Source organism: Anopheles aquasalis, chromosome X (genome assembly GCF_943734665.1).
Source record: "Anopheles aquasalis chromosome X, idAnoAquaMG_Q_19, whole genome shotgun sequence".
Taxonomy (NCBI): domain Eukaryota; kingdom Metazoa; phylum Arthropoda; class Insecta; order Diptera; family Culicidae; genus Anopheles; species Anopheles aquasalis.
Window position 1 is genome coordinate 3,475,494 of NC_064876.1, and position 20,114 is coordinate 3,495,607.

The 20,114-nt window shown below is 47.4% G+C and overlaps 1 protein-coding gene across 4 annotated transcripts; it reads right to left on the reverse strand.

Moving 5' to 3' along the window:
• Positions 1–1,261: 1,261 nt before the first annotated feature.
• Positions 1,262–14,810, reverse strand: LOC126571122 (anoctamin-5-like). Of its 4 annotated transcripts, none has more exons than XM_050229518.1 (7): positions 14,530–14,810; positions 13,613–14,415; positions 5,630–6,605; positions 3,983–4,215; positions 3,278–3,905; positions 2,718–2,923; positions 1,262–2,587 (listed from the first exon to the last, which is right to left on the reverse strand). In XM_050229518.1, the coding sequence occupies exons 1-7, from the start codon at positions 14,540–14,542 to the stop codon at positions 1,922–1,924; spliced, it is 3,525 nt and encodes a 1,174-aa protein (XP_050085475.1). In that variant the 5' UTR covers positions 14,543–14,810; the 3' UTR covers positions 1,262–1,921. The 4 variants fall into 4 exon arrangements, with proteins under 4 accessions (XP_050085475.1, XP_050085394.1, XP_050085635.1 ...); XM_050229437.1 differs by having other exon boundaries at positions 13,379–14,415; XM_050229678.1 differs by lacking the exons at positions 13,613–14,415; positions 14,530–14,810 and adding an exon at positions 10,532–10,958.
• Between the last annotated feature and the right edge of the window lie 5,304 nt (positions 14,811–20,114).

Consider the following 20,114-nt stretch of genomic DNA (forward strand, 5'->3'; position numbering starts at 1 on the left):
TTTTTGTTATATCTTTGGTTCTAGGAGATATTTTAAGAAAATGTAAAGAGCACAGTAAAGAAGAATAAAAAACAAAACCATTGATATGTTATACACACTTCTAGGCTGAGAGTTTCCCTGGAAAATCAGTGAAAATCAAAAAAATGCATTCAAGGCGGTGGATACAGGTTTCTTTGCGTGCTCTTCGTACCTTGGCCGACTGTTTTTGTTATATCTTTGGTTCTAGGAGATATTTTAAGAAAATGTAAAAAGCACAGTAAAGAAGAATAAAAAACAAAACCATTGATATGTAATACACACTTCTAGGCTGGGAGTTTCCCTGGAAAATCAGTGAAAATAAAAAAAATGCATTCAAGGCGGTGGATAAAGGTTTCTTTGCGTGCTCTTCGTACCTTGGCCGACTGTTTTTGTTATATCTTTGGTTCTAGGAGATATTTTAAGAAAATGTAAAAAGCACAGTAAAGAAGAATAAGAAACAAAACCATTGATATGTAATACACACTTCTAGGCTGAGAGTTTCCCTGGAAAATCAGTGAAAATCAAAATACTGCATTCAAGGCGGTGGATAAAGGTTTCTTTGCGTGCTTTTCGTACCTTGGCCGACTGTTTTTGTTATATCTTTGGTTCTAGGAGATATTTTAAGAAAATGTAAAGAGCACAGTAAAGAAGAATAAAAAACAAAACCATTGATATGTTATACACACTTCTAGGCTGAGAGTTTCCCTGGAAAATCAGTGAAAATCAAAAAAATGCATTCAAGGCGGTGGATACAGGTTTCTTTGCGTGCTCTTCGTACCTTGGCCGACTGTTTTTGTTATATCTTTGGTTCTAGGAGATATTTTAAGAAAATGTAAAGAGCACAGTAAAGAAGAATAAAAAACAAAACCATTGATATGTTATACACACTTCTAGGCTGAGAGTTTCCCTGGAAAATCAGTGAAAATCAAAAAAATGCATTCAAGGCGGTGGATAAAGGTTTCTTTGCGTGCTTTTCGTACCTTGGCCGACTGTTTGTGTTATATCTTTGGTTCTAGGAGATATTTGAAGAGAATGTAAAGAGCACAGTAAAGAAGAATAAACAACAAAACCATTGATATGTAATACACACTTCTAGGCTGAGAGTTTCCCTGAAAAATCAGCCAAAATCCAAGTTTCTTAAAAGGGATAACATGGGACCGTGTCCCATGTGGAATTTTTCTTTTGTTTTATTGTTGTGTTGACGGTCCCTAGCGAAAGCAGAGTGGGAAACGGTGCAAAAGGCTAGCCTGTCATACTTTCTCTTTATTTTGCTAAACAAATAAAAAAAAACACATTTTGTTCGAGATGACTTCACCGGGATCTTTTAAAGACCGCCCGAGGCCCACTATCCCGAGCCTTCCCTGTCCCTTTGCCAATCCATTTCGCAATCGCATTGCACTGTCTGCTCGGTCGAGGCCCGCCAACCAGACCACCATTTTCCTATCTACCCTTTCTTCCCCGGGAAGGTCCGGAACCGCGGACCTTGGAGGACGATGGAGCTCAGGCATTCTCCAACAAATTACTGTCGTTGTTCGAAGGACACACAGAGAGAGGAGAGAGAGGGAGAGAGAGAGATTGAATAGGGTATTGATTCGAGTTTGTCAGTAAGGCATATCGCGCCTAAAAGCGCCACTAATACGCCAACGGTTAATAGAAAAAAATGTAGATGATGACCGAAACCCATAACCCACCAAAAAAAAATAAAAACAAAACAAAAAGGAAGGAGGAGCAGGTTTACCGGTCACCGCCCTCATCCAGGTCGCCTTCGCCAGCGAAGTGGCCCGACTCCGACGGACCCTCCCTTCGCCCCAGATTGGAGGGTGGGGGGGGGGGGGGGGGGCGAGGGATAATCGATCGGGAGTATCGATTGGGAAGTTTCGGTTTTTCGCGAGCCAGAATCGCGCTATACGCGCGATGTCACGATGCCACACTCCTGGAACGAATCGAAATCATCCTCGAGCGGCTGGTGCAGGTACCCATCGTCCGTCTCGTGTCCACCCCGTCCCCGTTCCCGTTCCCGTTGGTGGTTTAGTTTCTCCTCGGGCGGCAAACTACTGTCCTCCTCCGACGGGAGGTAACCGTTCTGGGGGTACGGTGGTGCGGTCACCTCGCTACCACCACCACCACCACCACCACCGGCAGCACTACGCTGCATCTTTAGCTTCTCCTGCTCGATAATGTACTCGTTCGTCAGGTACTGCTCGCGCTTGATCTGATCCTGCAGCCGACCGGGAACGTCCGGGATCGCCCACGCCACCACAATCTGCACGAAGCTGACCAGATTCTGGTAGATGACGACGAACGTCAGCCGGATCGCGAGTATGTGCCAGTAGATGGCGGGCCGCTTGTACGGGCTCTCGTGATCGGGCGGATTCCGGTACTCCGAGTACCGGCAGGTGGTGACGTTCGTGTAGGCACTGCTCAGCGGGGCAACGTGTTCCTCGAAGTCGGCCACGTTGAAGTAGGCGAGCGTATGGTTGACGAACCCTTCGTCCGTGTGGTCCGGGTTTACCACGTGCATGTACATCAGCCGAGGTATAAAGTTGGAGGAAAAGGCAATGATAAAGGCCTGCGGAGCGGAGCGGAGCGAGAGAGAGAGAGAGAGAGAGAGAGAGAGAGAGAGAGAGAGAGAGAAAGGGAACGTCAGCTCAGTGACTCAGGTGGCGGAGAGTGTGGCGCCTGACACACTAGAAACTCACACTAGAAATGACGGCCACCTTCCCGACGACGTGCATGATGTTGTACCAGATGCCCAGATCACGCACACGCTGCGGTACCGCACGTTTGTAGTAAAGGAGGAACTTTTTCGCGTCCAGCCGCGTCTCCACCACGTTGTTGAGGAGGGCGAAGAATGGGCCCAGTGGAAAGGCGACCACAAAGATCGTGATGAACCCGTACTGAATAACTGCAAGCAAAATAAAGAAGAAGTAGAAGTAGAAGTAGAAGAAGAAGAAGAAGAAGAAGAAGAAAAAGAAGAAAAAGAAAAAACAGAAAACAAAGCGACAGATAAACGACACGAAAAACAAGAGGAGGGAAGAAGAAAAAGAAGAAGAAGAAGAAGAAGGAGAAGAAGAAGAAGAAAAAGAAAAAACAGAAAACAAAGCGACAGATAAACGACACGAAAAACAAGAGGAGGGAAGAAGAAAAAGAAGAAAAAGAAGAAGAAGAAGAAGAAAAAGAAACAGAAAACAAAGCGACAGATAAACACACACACACACACGCAAAACAAGAAGGGAAACCGCACCCCCAGGTCCCTTACCCATCTTTAAGTACTCATTGAACAGGCTCCGATCGTTCCAGTTGATCAGGTTAAAGTCCTTCGTCCACTGGTTGCAGCAAATCAACCGCTCATCATTGTCCCCACCCTCCGCCTCGATACCGAGCACGCTCCGGAACTCCTTAAACTTCTGGATCGCCCACGGGATAACGATCTCCGTGACCGCACCGATCGCCTGCTTGCCCACCATGATGATGGCGAGCTGGATGCACAGCTCCATCAGGCAACCGCCCGGGCTACACTCTTCCTGCCGCAGGTGCAGTATCCGGTTGTACTTGGCCGGGTAGCCCGGGAACTTGCCCTTCACGAACGCAATGTAGAAGATCGAGCTGTAGTAGTTGACGAACTCAAACAGGTAGATCTTCAGGTTCAAACTTTCGTTGTACTCGGTTTGCGTGCGCCGGTACTCGACGTTCGTCATGTACACCGCCACGTAATGGTACGCGTAGGTGAGGATGGTCGAGACGAGCAGATTGATGACGGCGGTGGTGGCGGGAAAGATGATCAGCTTCCCCGACACTGACCCATGGTCACCGTAGATGTTACGCGAGGTCATCAGCGACATCCGGTACACGACGATGCCGAACACGGCCGCGATGGTCAGTAAAATCTGTAGAAAAAAACCAGCCGGGTTTTAGTTAGTGTGCTGGCGCTCCAGCCAGGGGCCGCACGGACGGACGGACTTACAAATAGGAAGATCACAGAGTAGCTGTAGAGAAAGCTGGGGAACTTTTTCGTCCAGAACGGTGGTGACGGTTCCTGGGCACCGGTCGCAATGTTGAACATTGTCTTTTTGATGTTCTTCAGTCGGGCTAGATACTGCGGTCGGGGTGGTTCCGCCAGCGAGCAGTACTCGGTAATGCCCCAGCGGTGCTGAATCTTGGACGAGTAGCGCTTCCACATCTCCAGGTAGAGGGTTGCTGCAAGAGGGGGGTGGGGGGGGGGGGGGGGGGGGAAACAGGGCACAATCAGTATTACGTGGCACGAGGACCTTACGATGGTAGACATTTGTTTTTTCGTCGAAGTTTTTTTTGCGATTTTTTCCTCAAACTAGCCATCGGTTTTCCATTTTGGATTAATATCAACGGTATAGTTTATCGTTCTTTGTTGTTTGTTGGTAGTTGAAAATGCGTTCATTTGTTATCTGTACTGAAATAGAAGGTCTTGCACATCGTTAGTTTCAATTAGATGAATTAAAACGACGATTACCATTGGGGTTTAACTTAAGGGGCGCTTCGGTAATTTCTGGCCAGAAAAAGGATCATTTTTGTCGAGTTTTTGTGGCGTAACCATTCAATCTAATGTTTTGAAGTGTACGCCATATTAAACTACAACTTGTCAAGAGTATTTAATGCCCTTTTTGGGAAGATTTAATAAAACCTTCACCCATGGCAGCCAATTTCAGAAGGTGCGTCTGCGAAAAGATACTTTTTCCGGTGCCCATCGTAGCTGCGTGATGGGTCATCAGAAAAGTACATATCGATACTCGTTTGAAAGATTATATGTTAACCCAGGTAGCCCCGTCAAGTTTATGTTGATATTCCAATTTTTCGATTTTTGGCAGATTTTTAGTTGAAGTTGAAAAAGTGATCCTTTTTGCGATTTTGTCTAAAAGCACGATTTTTAAAGGTTTGTTTAAAAAAAAGTATCAACAATTTTTATGAAATCTCAACAGGACTACCTGGCACAGAGTGTACAGATTATGTGTTAAAAATTGCAAATCGATCGGTTCAGCAGTTTCTACGGTACGACGGAAACGTTGGTTTTCGGGAAACGCTCTTCAAAGTAGCGAGCTGCATGATGCCTTGTATGAAACGCGGATTTTCAACTTCAAATCTGTAACTTGGTCAATTATGCTTCGATTGATCCAAAAAATTTACACAATGTTCTTGAAAGGGTCAGCATTCAGGGAAAAATGTTAAAAATATGTGTCACAAAACAAAATTAAATACCGAAGCCACCCTTGATGGAGGTATAACTTCAGCACTTGATAGTTTTCAAAAGAAATAATTGTCATATTGGTGAATATTTCAACCAGCGAAACGATTAGAGTAGCAGTAAACCTTACAGAATGTGTGATTATTTGTCGGTTTACTTCCGTAAGTCACTTAGCTCTAACCCCTTACTTTAAAAGAAATATTTAAAAAAAAAATCAATGTCTTATCAAAATGGGCATGTCTGTAGCTTAAAATAATCTAGATTAGCTCCTACTATTCAGCTTCACACACAGCAAAATTGCATCTGTTCGAAAACGATACGAAATATTGTTGTTTTTCCCTGCACTTCGCCCAAACGAATGTCTTGGAATGTGCCGGTGCGGTGCGCGCTACTCACCCCAGATCGACATGAAGATGGAGAAGAAGATCGTCATCTCGTTGTCGAAAATGTGCGCCAGCTTCGAGATGGTACAGGTGCTGTTCAGATACCAGTAGTCACAGTGTTCGTCACACTGCGGGCACATGATCGTGTTGTTGTCGCTGCAAATCTCCCGGCTAATCCGATTGTCCCGGTACGTGAGCAGCCCGTACAGGAAACAGATCAACCCGACGACCGACGCCGGTATCAGCATGTGCGTGTAGAAGCCGAGCCACGCGAAGTACATGGCAATCTTCACCCCAAAGTACTCCTTGATGTGATCGAGCGGCTGATGCTTGATCCACTTCCGGATCGAGGCCCACTCCTGCAGCAGCAGGGCCCGCTGGCAGCTCGACTTTACGTCGGTGCAACCGTCGTGCAGCGGGTACGCGTCCAGGTACACCTGATCCTCCACCAACCGCCGTATCCCGATGTCCTTCTTGTCGTCCAGGTTGTTGCTGAAGTACGCCCGCTCCAGGATAAAGTTCGCCACCGCAATCCGGAGGCTGGGCGTGAAAAAGTTCGGCTCCCCGTCGTTGAACAGGTACGGTTTATCGCGCGAATACTCGTACAGCAACCGGTACTCGGGTGGCGCAAAGATACTCCGGTCGATGATGACAAAGTTGAACATCGGCCGGCGGAACAGCTTCACCAGCGTGCTCTGGATGCTAAAGTCGCGCATTATGATCTTGTCCTGGTTCGCCAGCTTCTTCATCGGCATCTGCATCTTCATGATCTCGCAGTAGTGCGACAGTACCTGCGCCGGGACGTGGATCTTCACGAAGTGTATCCGCTGGCAGCACTCCGTCTCAATCTGTAGGCCCTCCCGCTCGAGGTTCCGCTGGTACACCATGCGCTTGGCGTGCGCGATCGAGTTCTCCTCCTCCTCCTCCTCGCCATTGTACGCCAGCACAAAGTCGACGACGCGCTTCTGATCCTGGAAGTACTTCCATGTCTGCGTGCAGTGCCCGGGTGCAGACACAGCAATCGAATATGAAGAGAATTAGTTAGTTTCACGTAGCCGGGCGGGTTGCTTCGTTTCACGTAAGCCGGGGAAAAAGGGCGGGGGGAGGGGGGGACCCTGCAGTTAGTCAAGCCAAACATCAAACCAGACACCGCAGGCCACACCAGCCAGCCAGTTGCCACGAGGTTACCAGCGGTATAGGAGCTTTAAATGAGCGTTTGCTTCTCGATGGGCTCGCACAGACCAAAGCTTGAGACCTTTCATCGACATGCCATACTGCTTTTTTGTGTTTATTCAACACCTGTTAACATAAATCAGTGCACAACATAAGTGGCACTACGCTAAAACATATATTTTTTCGTGAGTCTAGTTTTGTGTCTGAAAAAAAAAGGCTTTCGCGGGGAGCGCCATTGTTGTCCGTTAATTTGGAAAACATCAGCAATCAAATCACATACAATGCTTGTAGGGGGGCCTCTGGTGCCAATGTGGTATAGGAAACCACTCGCAAAGATGACCAGGTTTTGACATGAGTTACAAGAAGCGTGAAGATCGACGCAAAAAAGTTTAGGACCATGAATTGCAGGTTCTTTGCGATGAGAATTATACGCAATCGTAAGAAAATAGTTGCCCAGGAAGTTAACCAACCATTTCCATTCGTTTACGTGCCATGGAAAGGTTCAAACAGTTGGTAAATGGGTGCACCATGCATTGAATGATATGCAGATGGATGAGTGAAGCCAAAACACTTGCGGATTGTTGCTTGCTAGGCAAAACAGAAAGTCGTTCCGGCTTCTTGTGGTGACTGGCGGTGGAAAGTGAAATGAAAAGTATATTTTTGATACTCTAAAATGCAAATAAAATCATTAATAGCTCACGGCCAACCATCAACTTCTCCCGCAAGACCACAATCGCTTTGAACGCAAGATAATGCGCTGTGCGTTTGGGTAGGGGTCAGAAGGGGTGTCGTCTGTTATGAGCTTGTTGTAGCCTCGTGAAACTGTTAAGGCACCAGCCAATAATCAAAATGCATCGTGCTTTGCGTGAAATAAGGCCGAATTATTATCAAAGACATGAGAGGTTGATATTCCAGCACGACAACGCCCCATCGCACTCGTAAAAAATAGCGCAAAATAATTTTAATTCAATCAACTGATCGGTTCTAGCTCACCCCCCTAATTAACTGGACCCCGGGCCGTTCCAAATATCACCACACTTTTCGACCACGATCGGTCACGCGCTGGGCCGAGCAGCACTTCGATTTGTGTGAAGATATCGAAGAAAGTGACATGACGGGATGGTTTGTGTCGCTAAATGAAGAATTCTTGTGGCGTGGTAACCACAAATTGCCCAAAAGAAAAAGGGAAAAATGAGCAGCTAGCAAGGAAAACTACTTAGAATAATCTTTATGTTTAGGCTTACTGTTGTATAAAAAAAAAAAACGTTTTGTTTTCGACAAAACAACGCTCATTTTAAGCTCCTACATCTGGTACACCTACAAGATTAGCAAACGAAAACACGCACTCAACTCAGCAGAACAGAACAGCCGGGGTGGTTAGTTAGGGAGCAGGGAACGGTTCAGCGGTTGCAGTTGCGGAACTACTCCAAAAAAAAAAAAGGGATGCCAGCGACGGCAGGAGATCTGAACCTTGAGTTTGAGGTTTTGGGCAGCCGAGAGCTCCCGGCACCCCCCCCCCCCCCCTGCGGTGCGCAGAAATAAACACCCCCAGACCAGTCGCCACCGAGGTGATCGTCAACGACATCGTAGGCCGCGCGCGCGCGCGTCGTGCGGCGAGTTTAACACGGAAACGCAACGCAACAACAATCACAACAACAACAACACCAGAAACCAAACACACACACACACACACACACACGAGACGATGGCGTGGGGCTAAAAATACGCGAAGCTGACAGCTCCATCGCAAAACCAACCGAGAATCGGTGGCCATGCCTCACCCCACCGCAGTCCTTGTGCAGCCGTCGGCAGATCCGACACATTCCGGTTCCGGTCCGCCGGCGCGACGGACGGATTTGTTGGGACGATGACCAATTCAGAGCAAAAGCGACGTTTCTCTTGCTCGCTATGGCTCGCTGTTACGACTACGCTGCTGCTGCTGCTGCTGCTGCTGCTGCTGCTGTACACCACAACCACGCAAAAGTGCGAGGAGAAACATTAGAATACCGGCACCGGTGGGCCTCTATCTAACATGCACTCGTCCCCACCCCCACCACCACCACCTCGTGTTGCGATTGGATGCATCAGCACCAGCAGCATCAGCATTATTCAGCACACAAGGCACAAGCAGGTAAGGAGCGGGTGCACGTAGAAATGCAAAAAAAAACCATGAAGACCACGATGCCACTCGAGAGAGAGAGAGAGAGAGAGAGAGAGAGAGAGAGAGAGGAGGTGAGGCATTATCATTGGCACTAGCAATTAGGATCCCATCCCCCACTAGCGCTCGACGAGTACTCATCGCGAGACCCGCATCCCCAGCAAGCGAGCGAAGGTTGTTCGATCGCGCGACGATCGACGATCGTGTTATCAGTAGCGGCACCAGTACGCTTTTTTTCTTTTTTTTTTTTTTTTGATCGAGTTTGATCGGGCGGGCGGGGTTGAAAGGGGAAGGTGTATGGTGAGCTTCCTATGTGGGTTTGATTGTTGGGAAGGACACTACAGGGCTACAATTGGCAAGAAAAACGTTTATCTACCCCTTGCAAGCAATTTACATTTGGACTAATTTTTCATGGAAACCCCTCAGCCTTTAAAATGCGTACCATATATCAATAGTTTTGCTTTTTTATTCTTCTTTACTATGCTTTTTACAATTCTGGAAAATACCTCCTAGAAACAAAGATATTACCTGAAAACAGTGGAACACTCGCATGCATTTTACTGTATGGTGTTATACAGTTTTTACTCCAAAATAATCAAACAACCATTTTTCCTCTCCATTTCAAAGAGCGATTTTTGTTCTTTACTCCCAAAAACATCTTTGCAGGCCCATTGGAGGGTTTTATCGCCACAAATGATGGAGTTATGGACTTAAGTTACTTGAAAACTGATTCATTAAAAAAAAAAAAGGCTCTATCTCAATGTTAAGCAGCTGAGCCTTCAATTCTCGATTTTCAATCATCTTCAAGTTCAAATGAGTTTAATTACTTTATTTTACTATAATGAGACCAGACAACGTTTGTTATTTAGTCAATAGCAAGAGAAATGATGGCCGACTCCCGATCAAGTGTTGCTCTAGTTTTCTCTGAACGACTATTAGCTTATTAGGTGCCTCTTAGGTCCATAACTCCATTATTTGTGGCGATAAAACCCTCCAATGGGCCTGCAAAGATGTTTTTGGGTGTAAAGAACTAAAATCCATCTTTGAAATTGAGAGGAAAAATGGTTGTTTGATTATTTTGGAGTAAAAACTGTATAACACCATACAGTAAAATGCATGCGAGTGTTCCACTGTTTTTAGGTAATATCTTTGATTCTAGAAGGTATTTTTGGAAAATTTAAAAAATAGTAAACATAGTAAAATAGTAACATAGTAAAGAGGAATAAAAAACAAAACTATTGGTATGTGATACGCATTTTTAGGCTGAGGGTTTCGCTGAACAATCACTCAAAATGTAAATTGTTTGCAACGGGTGGATAAACATTTTTTTAGCATACTGTATGTACTAGGCTCTGGTGTGGTGTTAGCAGCAGCAGCAGCAGCAGTAGCGTTTAAGGGCATCCTTCAAGGCAACTCTCGCAGCTGGCACTATCTCTTATCAGCACATTTCTCTCCCTATACTGAATCCTCACTCTCTCACACTCTCTCTCTCTCTCTCGCTCTCTCTCGCTCTCGCTCCCAATCGCATGCTTGCGCCAGATAATCCAGTATCACCCTCACTTGACATTTGGACGCCATTACTACCGTTGAAATCGTCGGCGTGGTGGTGGTGGTGGTGGTGGTGGTGGTGGCGGTCACCACCGTCACGGTCGAGATCGCGGTCACGGTCGCGGACGGGCCGATCGGCGGATCGGTCTGCTGCAGCTCCTGCATTCGTGGTTCTGGCTCACTGTTGCCGCGCTGTTGCTGTTGCTCGTTCCTCGTCGCCGCCGCCGTCTCCGTTACCAGCTCCGGCGACACAAGGACGGACGGATCGTCCTGCACCACCATAGCTCACCGGGACCGGGAAACGCGGACGCACGCGAGAGATCGATGCCACCGAACACGCGACACGCGACGATGATGGCCGGGATGAAAAAAACAAAAAAAAAAGGATCCAAATCTCAAGGATCCTTTCTCTAACACTCGCTCTTCCTCTCTAGCTCTAGCTCTCTCTCTCTATCTCTCTAGCACACCCAGACACACACACATACACACCAGTTGCACTAAGCTCTGGCGGACACACACAGCGATTCCGGCCAGGGTGGGCCCCCGGTGCTGGCGCCTGTCCGTACCGCCGTACGGACGAACAAACTCCTCGGTCCCTACAGTCGGACGTGCTGCGTACGGAACCGTACCCAAGGAACTGGCAACCGTTGGTTCACTGGTCTTTGCAAAATCATTTTGCGCCTCTCTCTCGCTCTCTCTCTCTCTCTCTCACTCTCTCTCCGCTACTGCTGCGCCGCTCTGGGGGGGGGGGGGGGGAGGAGGGGGGCTCTCTAAAAATAAACGCCACATATTCCGTCCAGGGATGCTGATTCTCTGAGATTGCCCGGCACGCGATGCTCCCGGATTGAGCGTGAGAATGCGGGAGTCTTGACCCTGAGCCATCTCGCCTTCGACCAAGGCCTCGTAAAGATATATGGCCGCACCATCCCAGGTTCGGTTCCGTTCGGGTGATTGTTGTGAAAATTAGACCATTCCCCGAATTCCGCTCTATGCTCTCCCAATTGACAGGCCGTGTTTTTGTGTGCGCTATTGTTGTCGTCAGCGCCTCGTCAGCTGGTTGCTAATCGCGAAGATGCTAATCCCAGCAGCAGCCGTCTGCCCTTGATGACGAGTTAAGGTGTGCTTACAGCACACAGGCCGAGCGCACGCGCCACGAGACAACGATGTGTGTGTTTTTTTTTTTTTTTGTGGGATACAGGGATCGCAATCCAAAAAGCAACAGAAAAAAACAAACAGGTGCGGCCAAACTTGTGGTACCGACGAACCGCTAAACGGAAACGTGGACATCTTCACATCCGCCCGGAAATCGTTTGCTATTTGATCGCGCGCACATTCTGCAACGTGAATAGCTTCCAATACAATACAGGGTGTGCCTTATTTGAAACGTTGAATAACTCTGTCATTTTCCAGTCGATTTTGACAAATAGAACAGTTTCTGAAGCGTCAGTCTATGCCATTTTAGTATCATAGCACTTTACGTTAAATGAGCGGACTGAAATTGTCGCACTTTACGTTGCAAATAATCAGTCAATAGCGGAAACTGCGATCGTGCAAAAGGATGGTGTACTACTGTGTCCAAAAAGTAAGATGACACGGGATTGAAAAGGCTCGCGAAATGGAATATAACGTTAATTTCGTATTTTTAGTAGATTGTCAGCACAGTGATTGATAGCCATTGCATGTTTTACGTCAGCATAATGATTAGTTTTAGAGATATGATTTTTTTTTGTTAGCTACTATTTGTGCTTTTTTTTTTTTTAAACAGAACATTCATGAAATTTGAATTGCGGACACGAAAAGAATGTTGCACAGAAGGCTTTGGTAGCTCCGCAAAGTTAAATAAAAATGTTAACGTGCGGTAAAACCGAGTTCCAGGAAGGTCAGGAACGGGTTAAAGGCGAAGAACGTCCTAGGTGACCATCCTCGTCAATTGACAGGGCTCACGCTTCACAAATCAACAATATTGTGTTGCAAAACCGTCGATTAACAACTACGGACCTTGCTGACAATATTAACATATTCAGATAATGTGCTAATTATACTTTAAAATTTTAATTTCAAAAAATGGATTGAGACTCAAACGCGTCAGAAATCGACTGGTACCTCGTTGGTACCTGCAACTGGTGTTGGATTTTCGTGACTTTTTCGCCAAAAACTCTACTCCTACCATTCCAGAACCACCATTTTCGTTTGATTTAGCAGCAGGTCACTTCTCGCTATTACTTTAAAGGGAATGAAAATGGTTTGAAGGAATAAAGCACGAACATTAAAAATCAATCGAATGTCCTCTTATTTTTTCGACACAGTAGTATGAATGCTTCGCCGCATATGACGGCGCCAGACTTTTTTCTGTGGGTCTGGCATCAAAAGTAAGGTTTAATGCCAATAAATCGAAGGCTAAGAAACAGCTTACAGCAAATAGCAGAGTGGAACTCCCTGAATGTTGTCAAATACAATACAAAATGCCCGGAAAAGGGGCCGCTTTTTTTGTATATCAAATGAAGGCGGTCGATTTGATCAAAATCATGCGTTGAGTAAGGCACAATAACCTCAATCAAACTTGTTCATTTGCCAAAATCGGCTGAAAAAGGGACACAGCTATACCACTTTCTAATACGGGACCACCTGATGGCGTGCCACCCTTGTATGTAAAACTCAATCACAAAAAAAAAAAAAAAGAATCGAAAGGATTCGTCCGCACTCTGGTACTGCTTCCCCTTTGCTGCAACCCTCGCGTGTTAGTGTTGGCACAGTAGTTTAGTAGCGTGCGGGGGGAGTAGAGGGGGAAAAGAAAGTTAGTGACGCCGCCGCCTGCTAGGCTCGAGTCGGGACGCAGCGGGTTCTGAAGTAGCGATCGGAACGGGCACAAATGAACGGCATTACCCTGAACTTCCACATCGCATAGCTAACGATTAGCGTATCGGTACTAGGAGTAGTGGTAGTGGTAGTGGTAGTGGTAGTAGTAGTAGTAGTAACAGCAGCACGATTATTACTCCCCCTACCACTAACACTACTACCCCCGGTAGTGGGAAAGTGGTTGGCATGATCGTGGTTGCTGTGACTGGCGTGCGGTCGGTTGGCACGGAAGAAAGGAGTGTAGCTAGTAGTGCTAGGCACCTTTTCGTTGTACTCGGTGCTCAGCACCGGCTTCAGGATACCGCCGATGAAGGCTTTGGCCGCGCTCGGTGGTTTCGGGGGCCGCGCCACGTACGGTTGGTTCGCGAGGCCACCGTTGGCACGGGAGTCCTGCAGGAGCGCATCGGTGGTGGTGCGCAGGCTGTCACCGGTGGCGCTCCCGGTGAGGGTCCGGCCCGAGTCACCGCCCGAGTCGACCGAACCGAACCGGACATCCTCGGCCGAATGGTACACGGTTTGGCGCGACAGGTAGAGTGAGTTGCGGCCCGGCTGCTGCTGCTGCTCCTGCTCCTGCTGTTGCTGCTGTGGCCGGTTCGAGCTAACCGAGACCGCATCCAGGTAGATGCTTTCCCGCTCATCCATCTCGTCGTCTGCGTTGTCTGATGGCTGGCTATAGTTTTGAAGGTAGAGCGGTTGCTGCTGCTGCTGCTGCTGCTGCTGCTGTGATCGATTCACGCAGTAGTAGTAGTCGCTGTTGTGCTGCTGCAGTTGTTGATGGAGGTAGTGGTTGGGTTTGTAGTGATAGTGGGCAGCGCCGTAGCCGTATGAGTAGTAGTAACCGGCAGCCTCGTCGCCACCATCCGGTGATAACAGTGTGCGGTGGTGTTGGGTTGATGGCAGTGCTGTCCGGTGCTGCTGCTGCTGCTGCTGCTGCTGCTGCGCTGGTACCTCGATCACGTCCAGGAACTCACTCACCTCACCCAGCACCTCATCGTCCTCTTCCTCCTCGGCTTCTTCCTGCTGATCCACCGGCCTGATCCGATGATCGGTGTCGTACTGCTGCACTGTTGGAAGAAGAAGAAGAAGAAGAAGAAGAAGAAGAAGAGAATCGAGAACGATTAGTTGGCCGCTTTTTAGCGCTTTAGCATCCCGGCTCAGCTGTGTCTCACTCGCCCTACCTCGGCAGTACATGATTACGAGCCCTGTCTGCCCTTCTATTTATGATGGCCCCCTAATCGCGATCTTTCGCTGGCCGACGTCAGCGGCACAGCTGACGCAACTCCCAGGGTACCTTCCAAAAACAGGGGAAGTGGAGGTTTTGTTGCTATGCACGCGCTAGATAACTGCTGATAGGATCAAACACTGAGATGGGATGGGATCCCAGGCAAACAAACTGAGGGCGAGACGTGGCACTGCTACTGCAGTTGCCCCTACCGGCGATGCACAAAAACACCCACAAACACGGACAACCACAAACTTCTGGAAGTGCGCGCTTTGCAGACCAACGCAGCGAAACGTAACCAGCCAATGGCGCTGCTGCTGCTGCTGCTGCTGCTGCTGCTGCTGCTGCTGCTGCTACATCGCCGCATCTGCATCGACCTAACCGACTAGCCAAACTGGTACTGGTGCCTTGATCGAACCCCGTCTTGCCCCGTGCCCTTCGACACCGCGACTCACTCCCTAGGATAGCGTTGCAGCTGGGGATAGCGGGTTGGTGGTAGCTCGCTACACAACTTCCAGCTACTGACACACTGACACCGTGAGGCCGCATGCACGTGTTTCCGGTGCCGCGTCAGACAGACAGACAGAGAGAGAGAGAGAGAGAGAGCGTGGGAGGGGGAGTACTGGTAGTTTGTAAGCGGCTGGGGGAAAAGTGGTGAACTGTTTTTTTCATTTTCTCTCATTTTTTTGTGTTTTTTTTCTTCGGGCTGTTCGGGAAAACAAAAAAAAAAAACAACCGTGCGTCCGTGATGGTGGAGCAGCTGGAGGTGTCCGGTGACGCGCGTTGTTCTATTTTGTTGCCACCTTTTACCGCATTTCCTCATGCCTGGTTGCCAGTGACCGCACGAGTGGTGGAGACGGAAGGTGATAAGATTTCACGGATCGTTCCACGGAAAGGATAAGATTACAACATCACGCATCGCATCGCATCGCACGCCGTTCTGCCATGTTTTGCCATCTTTTACTGCATGCATGCATGCATGCACGGCAAATTAGCACTATTTTGTATTGAAAAAGGCGGAAAAAATTACTCAACATATTAAAAAAGATATCTTATGAAGAAAATGGTGAAATCGAGCGTAGAAAGATTATACGGGAACGAAAACTATGTGTTCCAGCATGATGGAGGCGCTCTTGGGGGAGCAATTTTGGTTCAAAAGTGGTGCAGGGTGCAATTAGACCAGCATTTTAGCGAAGAATGAATGACCTCCTAGTTCACCAGATCTTAACCAACCGGACTTTGCTCGTTTGTTTAGATAATTATTGAACCTAAACGAACAAAAATTGTCTAATTTTATTCAGTTTGAAGCAACGATCTCTAAACTATGGGAGGAAATGTCACTGAAAGTCGTCCGCGCCACGTGTGTTGGACTTTAGAAGCGATTGAAGCTCGTTAAAAAAGGGGTGGGAGGAGGGGTAATTCCGAAACATATTTTTTAATCAATTAGTATAAGATTCTCTTTAAAAAAAAAAGCACTCTGATAATAGAAAATGGCCCACCCGTTAAGAAAATATAAATTGGATTGGATTTGTTTGAGAATATATTGGACACGGTGTAGACAAGACGGGGTCCGTGGGTGCAATAATATCCGAATGGTGCGTCGTGCTACACGGTGGCCACGGGAAAGTGGATACTCTCCATTGAGTCACCAGTCGCGGCGTGGGGACAATATGACAGCAAATTCCTCGGATGCCCCGCGTTTTGTTTGCGATGAACGAGCGAATCACCGAGCGTGTTGTGGGACAGCGAACACTGTTGCTTTCGCAATGGATTGTTGAAGTTAGAAAACATGCTGCAATGCTTGGCTTCCTGGAAGTGTCTCAAGGAATGCAGAGAAAGATAGAGAGAGAGAGATAGAGAGAGAGAGAGAGAGAGAGAGAGAGAGGCCGTACCAGCTCTGTCTATTGCTAGCTTCTTTTCCCAGAAAAGGCTATCCATCTGTTTGTGGAAATGGAAAACACATCTGTTCTGTGCAGATGTTAGCAGCGAGTTCTGGTCACCAAGTAGGCAAAATATGGTCCTTAGAGGGCTAAGCACATTGGGTACTTTCTACAAGAGCTGCTCTGCGCTATACGCTAATAGGAATAATGGACTATGTTTCATAATGATAGCCTCACCCTGTTTTTTTTTTTTCGATCTTGCGCTCGAATAAAGCGCCCCAAAAATAATTAAAAATAATGTCTATGTTCCTTCTAATGTTAAAAGACGTATGCTGTTTGAATTTTGAAAACATATTCCAAATTGTAGATTTGGGAGCCAAAAGACCAAAACTGATGGGTTTCATAATGATAGCTTCATGCTACATAAAAATGAAATTAAGATGGAAAACAGCTCACTAGGTTATCCATGTTATTTTATTTACAATCAGTAACTCCTCCTCTACTATTAACTGCCTGGAAATGTGGTGTTGGCATGCTTACAGCGAGCATGAAAAAATGTTGCAGTGCGCAAGGAGATCGCCATGCACTCCCCTTAGCTACTTCCACCTGATCTATGGTGTCAAATTGAGTACCATTCCCGTAAACATCACAAACTAACATCCGCCAAACATTCTCCATCGGATTTAAGTCCGGAGAAATCGCTGGCCAGGACATTTTGCTTCAAATATGGCTCCAAATGGCCTAGCAACACTTCGATATACTGTTCACTATTTTATTTGGTTTGAAATAATTGCCAAATTTAACATGCCCAAACATTTACAGTGTTTTTCAATTATTTTTGGGGCGCTTTTTTCGCGCGCAAGTTCGAAAACAGGAGAAGCAAGCCAATTTTAGAATGAATATTGTAGTAGAAACCATGGAATGGAGACCATTAGTGAGTGCGTTATCGCTTCCAAACATTTCTCGAGCAAAACGCGCTGTGCTGGATGCGCTTGCAGGGTGCTCTGGGCACTGGCGCTCTAAGTCGAGAATCAACATCCCGCACCCGGCCCGCTTTTTAAAGCTCTAAACGTCTATCGATGACTGACGATGGCCCGTCCCGCTCGTCTCTCTCTCTCTCTCTTCCTCACTCTCTCTCTCTGTCGCTCTTGCTCTCCATCATCGCCACCATGTGGCCCGTTCTTTTCACGCTGTTGAACCGTGACCTTGCAATCGAACGGCATAGACCATCAATCGGTTGCCTCGCTGTGTCTGTCTGTATGGCACATGGCACGATGCTCGATGGTCCTTCATCTAGCAAAAGGCAAACAAAAAAAAAAGGTGGTCCAACCAACCCCAACTACACGCTGGCATGTGTAATCAATAGTTTTGGTTCCACAGCAAACGAGAAAACAACACCATCAACAAGGGAAACAGTTTTGATTGGGAACCCGCGGGCTGATGGTTGTGCCGGAGAGCTGTGGAGCTGCTCGCTATCGGCGCTCCCCGCTATGGAGATTCACATTCGCGAATGGAAAGACCAGTGACGCCAGCCGAGCAGCGCCGTGATGCGAGACCGAATTGATGTCGCGGCCGCGGCGGGAATTACGGCGCTGCCGGAAAGCACCTCGCATTCGCACTGTTCGGCCCGGGCGGTGCACAATTTCTGGGCTTCTGGGCAGTGTGTTTGTGCCGCTAGCTTGTTTCTCGTGTCGTGTCGGCGTTTACCGCCTGGCCGGAGAGCCGGATGACATCATCGGAGACGATGATACATCTCTTCGTCACTCTTTTCCACCCAGTCCTGCGCGCCCTGGCCGAATTTTTTTAGCTGTGTGTGTCTCGGGCGTTCCGAATGCCCTACCCTGCAGTCCACGTCGTCGAATCGACTTACCTGTCCGAAAGGTGGCCGCTAGGACCTAGGTAAACAGCCTAGGGAGGCTCGGTTAAGGCTACCGTAACCGGCGGTAACCGGTTTTGATGGTTTTTGGATGGATTGATGAGTGGCGGCGATAGCGCCACCAAACGGGGAACGACAGCACCAGCGAGTTCGCTATTATCTCTCGCTTATCGCACCGCCCAGCAAGAGGAAAACACACCCGAAATCAGGGCCTTATCTTATTCCACTCTTTCTCCCTATATGCAACAACACGGGAAAGCGAATACTGTTCGAACGCGTGCCACTTCCACTTCTAGAGCCACGCGCCACGCACGCACGCACGCACGCACGCACGCTCGCTCGCTCGCACGCACAAAACTGCTTGCGGAAGGGGTTTTCGCGAGCCTTTGATTAACTGGCTGGGTAAAGGTTGCTGCCGCCACCACCACAGAGCAGCCGAGTCATGTGTTGACGCAGATGGCAGAGAACTGTGCTGCTGTTGCTGCTGCTGCTGCTGCTGCTGCTGCTGCTGGAAATGACAACCAAACAAACAAGGCAAACGCAGCGCAGGTAACGGGTCACCATATACCGCACGGAACTCACGCAGTTCATCTCGACTCGCGCCTCGGTCTAGGCCGGAGAGGTTTGTAGGCGCGGAATTCTTCGTCGTACTAAAACAAAAGCCCACTATTGCCGTCACGCTGACTCAGTATTTGTCTGTGTTTTATTTTTGCTCCCCCCAAAATCCTCACGAGAAACGTGAGAACGAAACTACACGATCAATCAATGCAGATTTTGCAATCTGTAGCGCAAATCGGAAGCACCAATTCTTCAATTCAACTTCGTTAAACAGCGGCATTAATTGAAGTGACCTTGATTGATTGATTGCGGTGCTTGATAAGCTTTAAATCGCAGCCAGTATGCTTTCACTGGTTGTCCAAATTCCGTTATCTCTGCTATCGGTCGCCTCATCCATACCGGCGGCTTCAATTGATAGTTGGCTGGCCATAGATCGGCCAGTGCCGCCCTTACGCATGAATAGATAAGGGATTGAGTACAAGGATAACCGTGCTTCTAGACGCCAGTGACGAATTGTCCGAGAATGAGCCGAGAGTTGAGAATTAAATGCGAATTCCGTACCAATTTTGACATTCTTAATTCCCTGTTCTCGAGCAATTCTCGCTGTCGTCTAGATGCGCTGTAAGGGGAAGTTGATTTTTTTTTTAATTCTCCCAATTCTAGCGCTCAACCGACAGTAAATTCCGAGCAATCATCTATGGCCACGACCGCCGTCGTGTGCAGCTCATGCATTGTCATTTATATTCTAGATACTTAAAATTTAATTTAAATTTTAAAGAGCATTTTCCACCAGCGTTAAACATACGGCTCGTCCGTCATTCCACCCCTTGCAACAAAAAACTTAGATTTTGGTTGATTTTTCAAGGAAACTCTCAGCCTAAAAATGTGTATTGCATATCAATTGTTTCGTTTTTTATTCTTCTTTACTGTGCTTTTTATATTTTCTAAAAATAAACCTCCTAGAAACAAAGATATTACAAAAACAGTCGAGTGATAATCGAAGCGATATTACAAAAACAGTCGAGCGAACGATATTGATGTGTAATACACATTTTTAGGCCAAAAGTTTCCTTGATAAATCAATCAACATGTATGTTTCTTGCAAGGGGTGGATAAACTTTTTGTGCATACTGTATGTAGCAAAAATTTCCACCAGCGTTACTCTTTCCGTTCTTTAACTTTTCATTCCGTACCTAGTTAGGAGAAACAAATGAAACAAACTGTTCC

What these genes read in the sequence shown, in the direction of transcription:
- LOC126571122 (XM_050229437.1), bottom strand. An exon ending in ATGCGATGTGGAAGTTCAGG is followed by an intron (nt 6,606 to 13,378) that starts GTAATGCCGTTC and finishes CACTGCACGCAG; the next exon opens with ACATGGAAGTACTTCCAGGA. An exon ending in CATCTTCATGTCGATCTGGG is followed by an intron (nt 4,216 to 5,629) that starts GTGAGTAGCGCG and finishes CCCCTCTTGCAG; the next exon opens with CAACCCTCTACCTGGAGATG.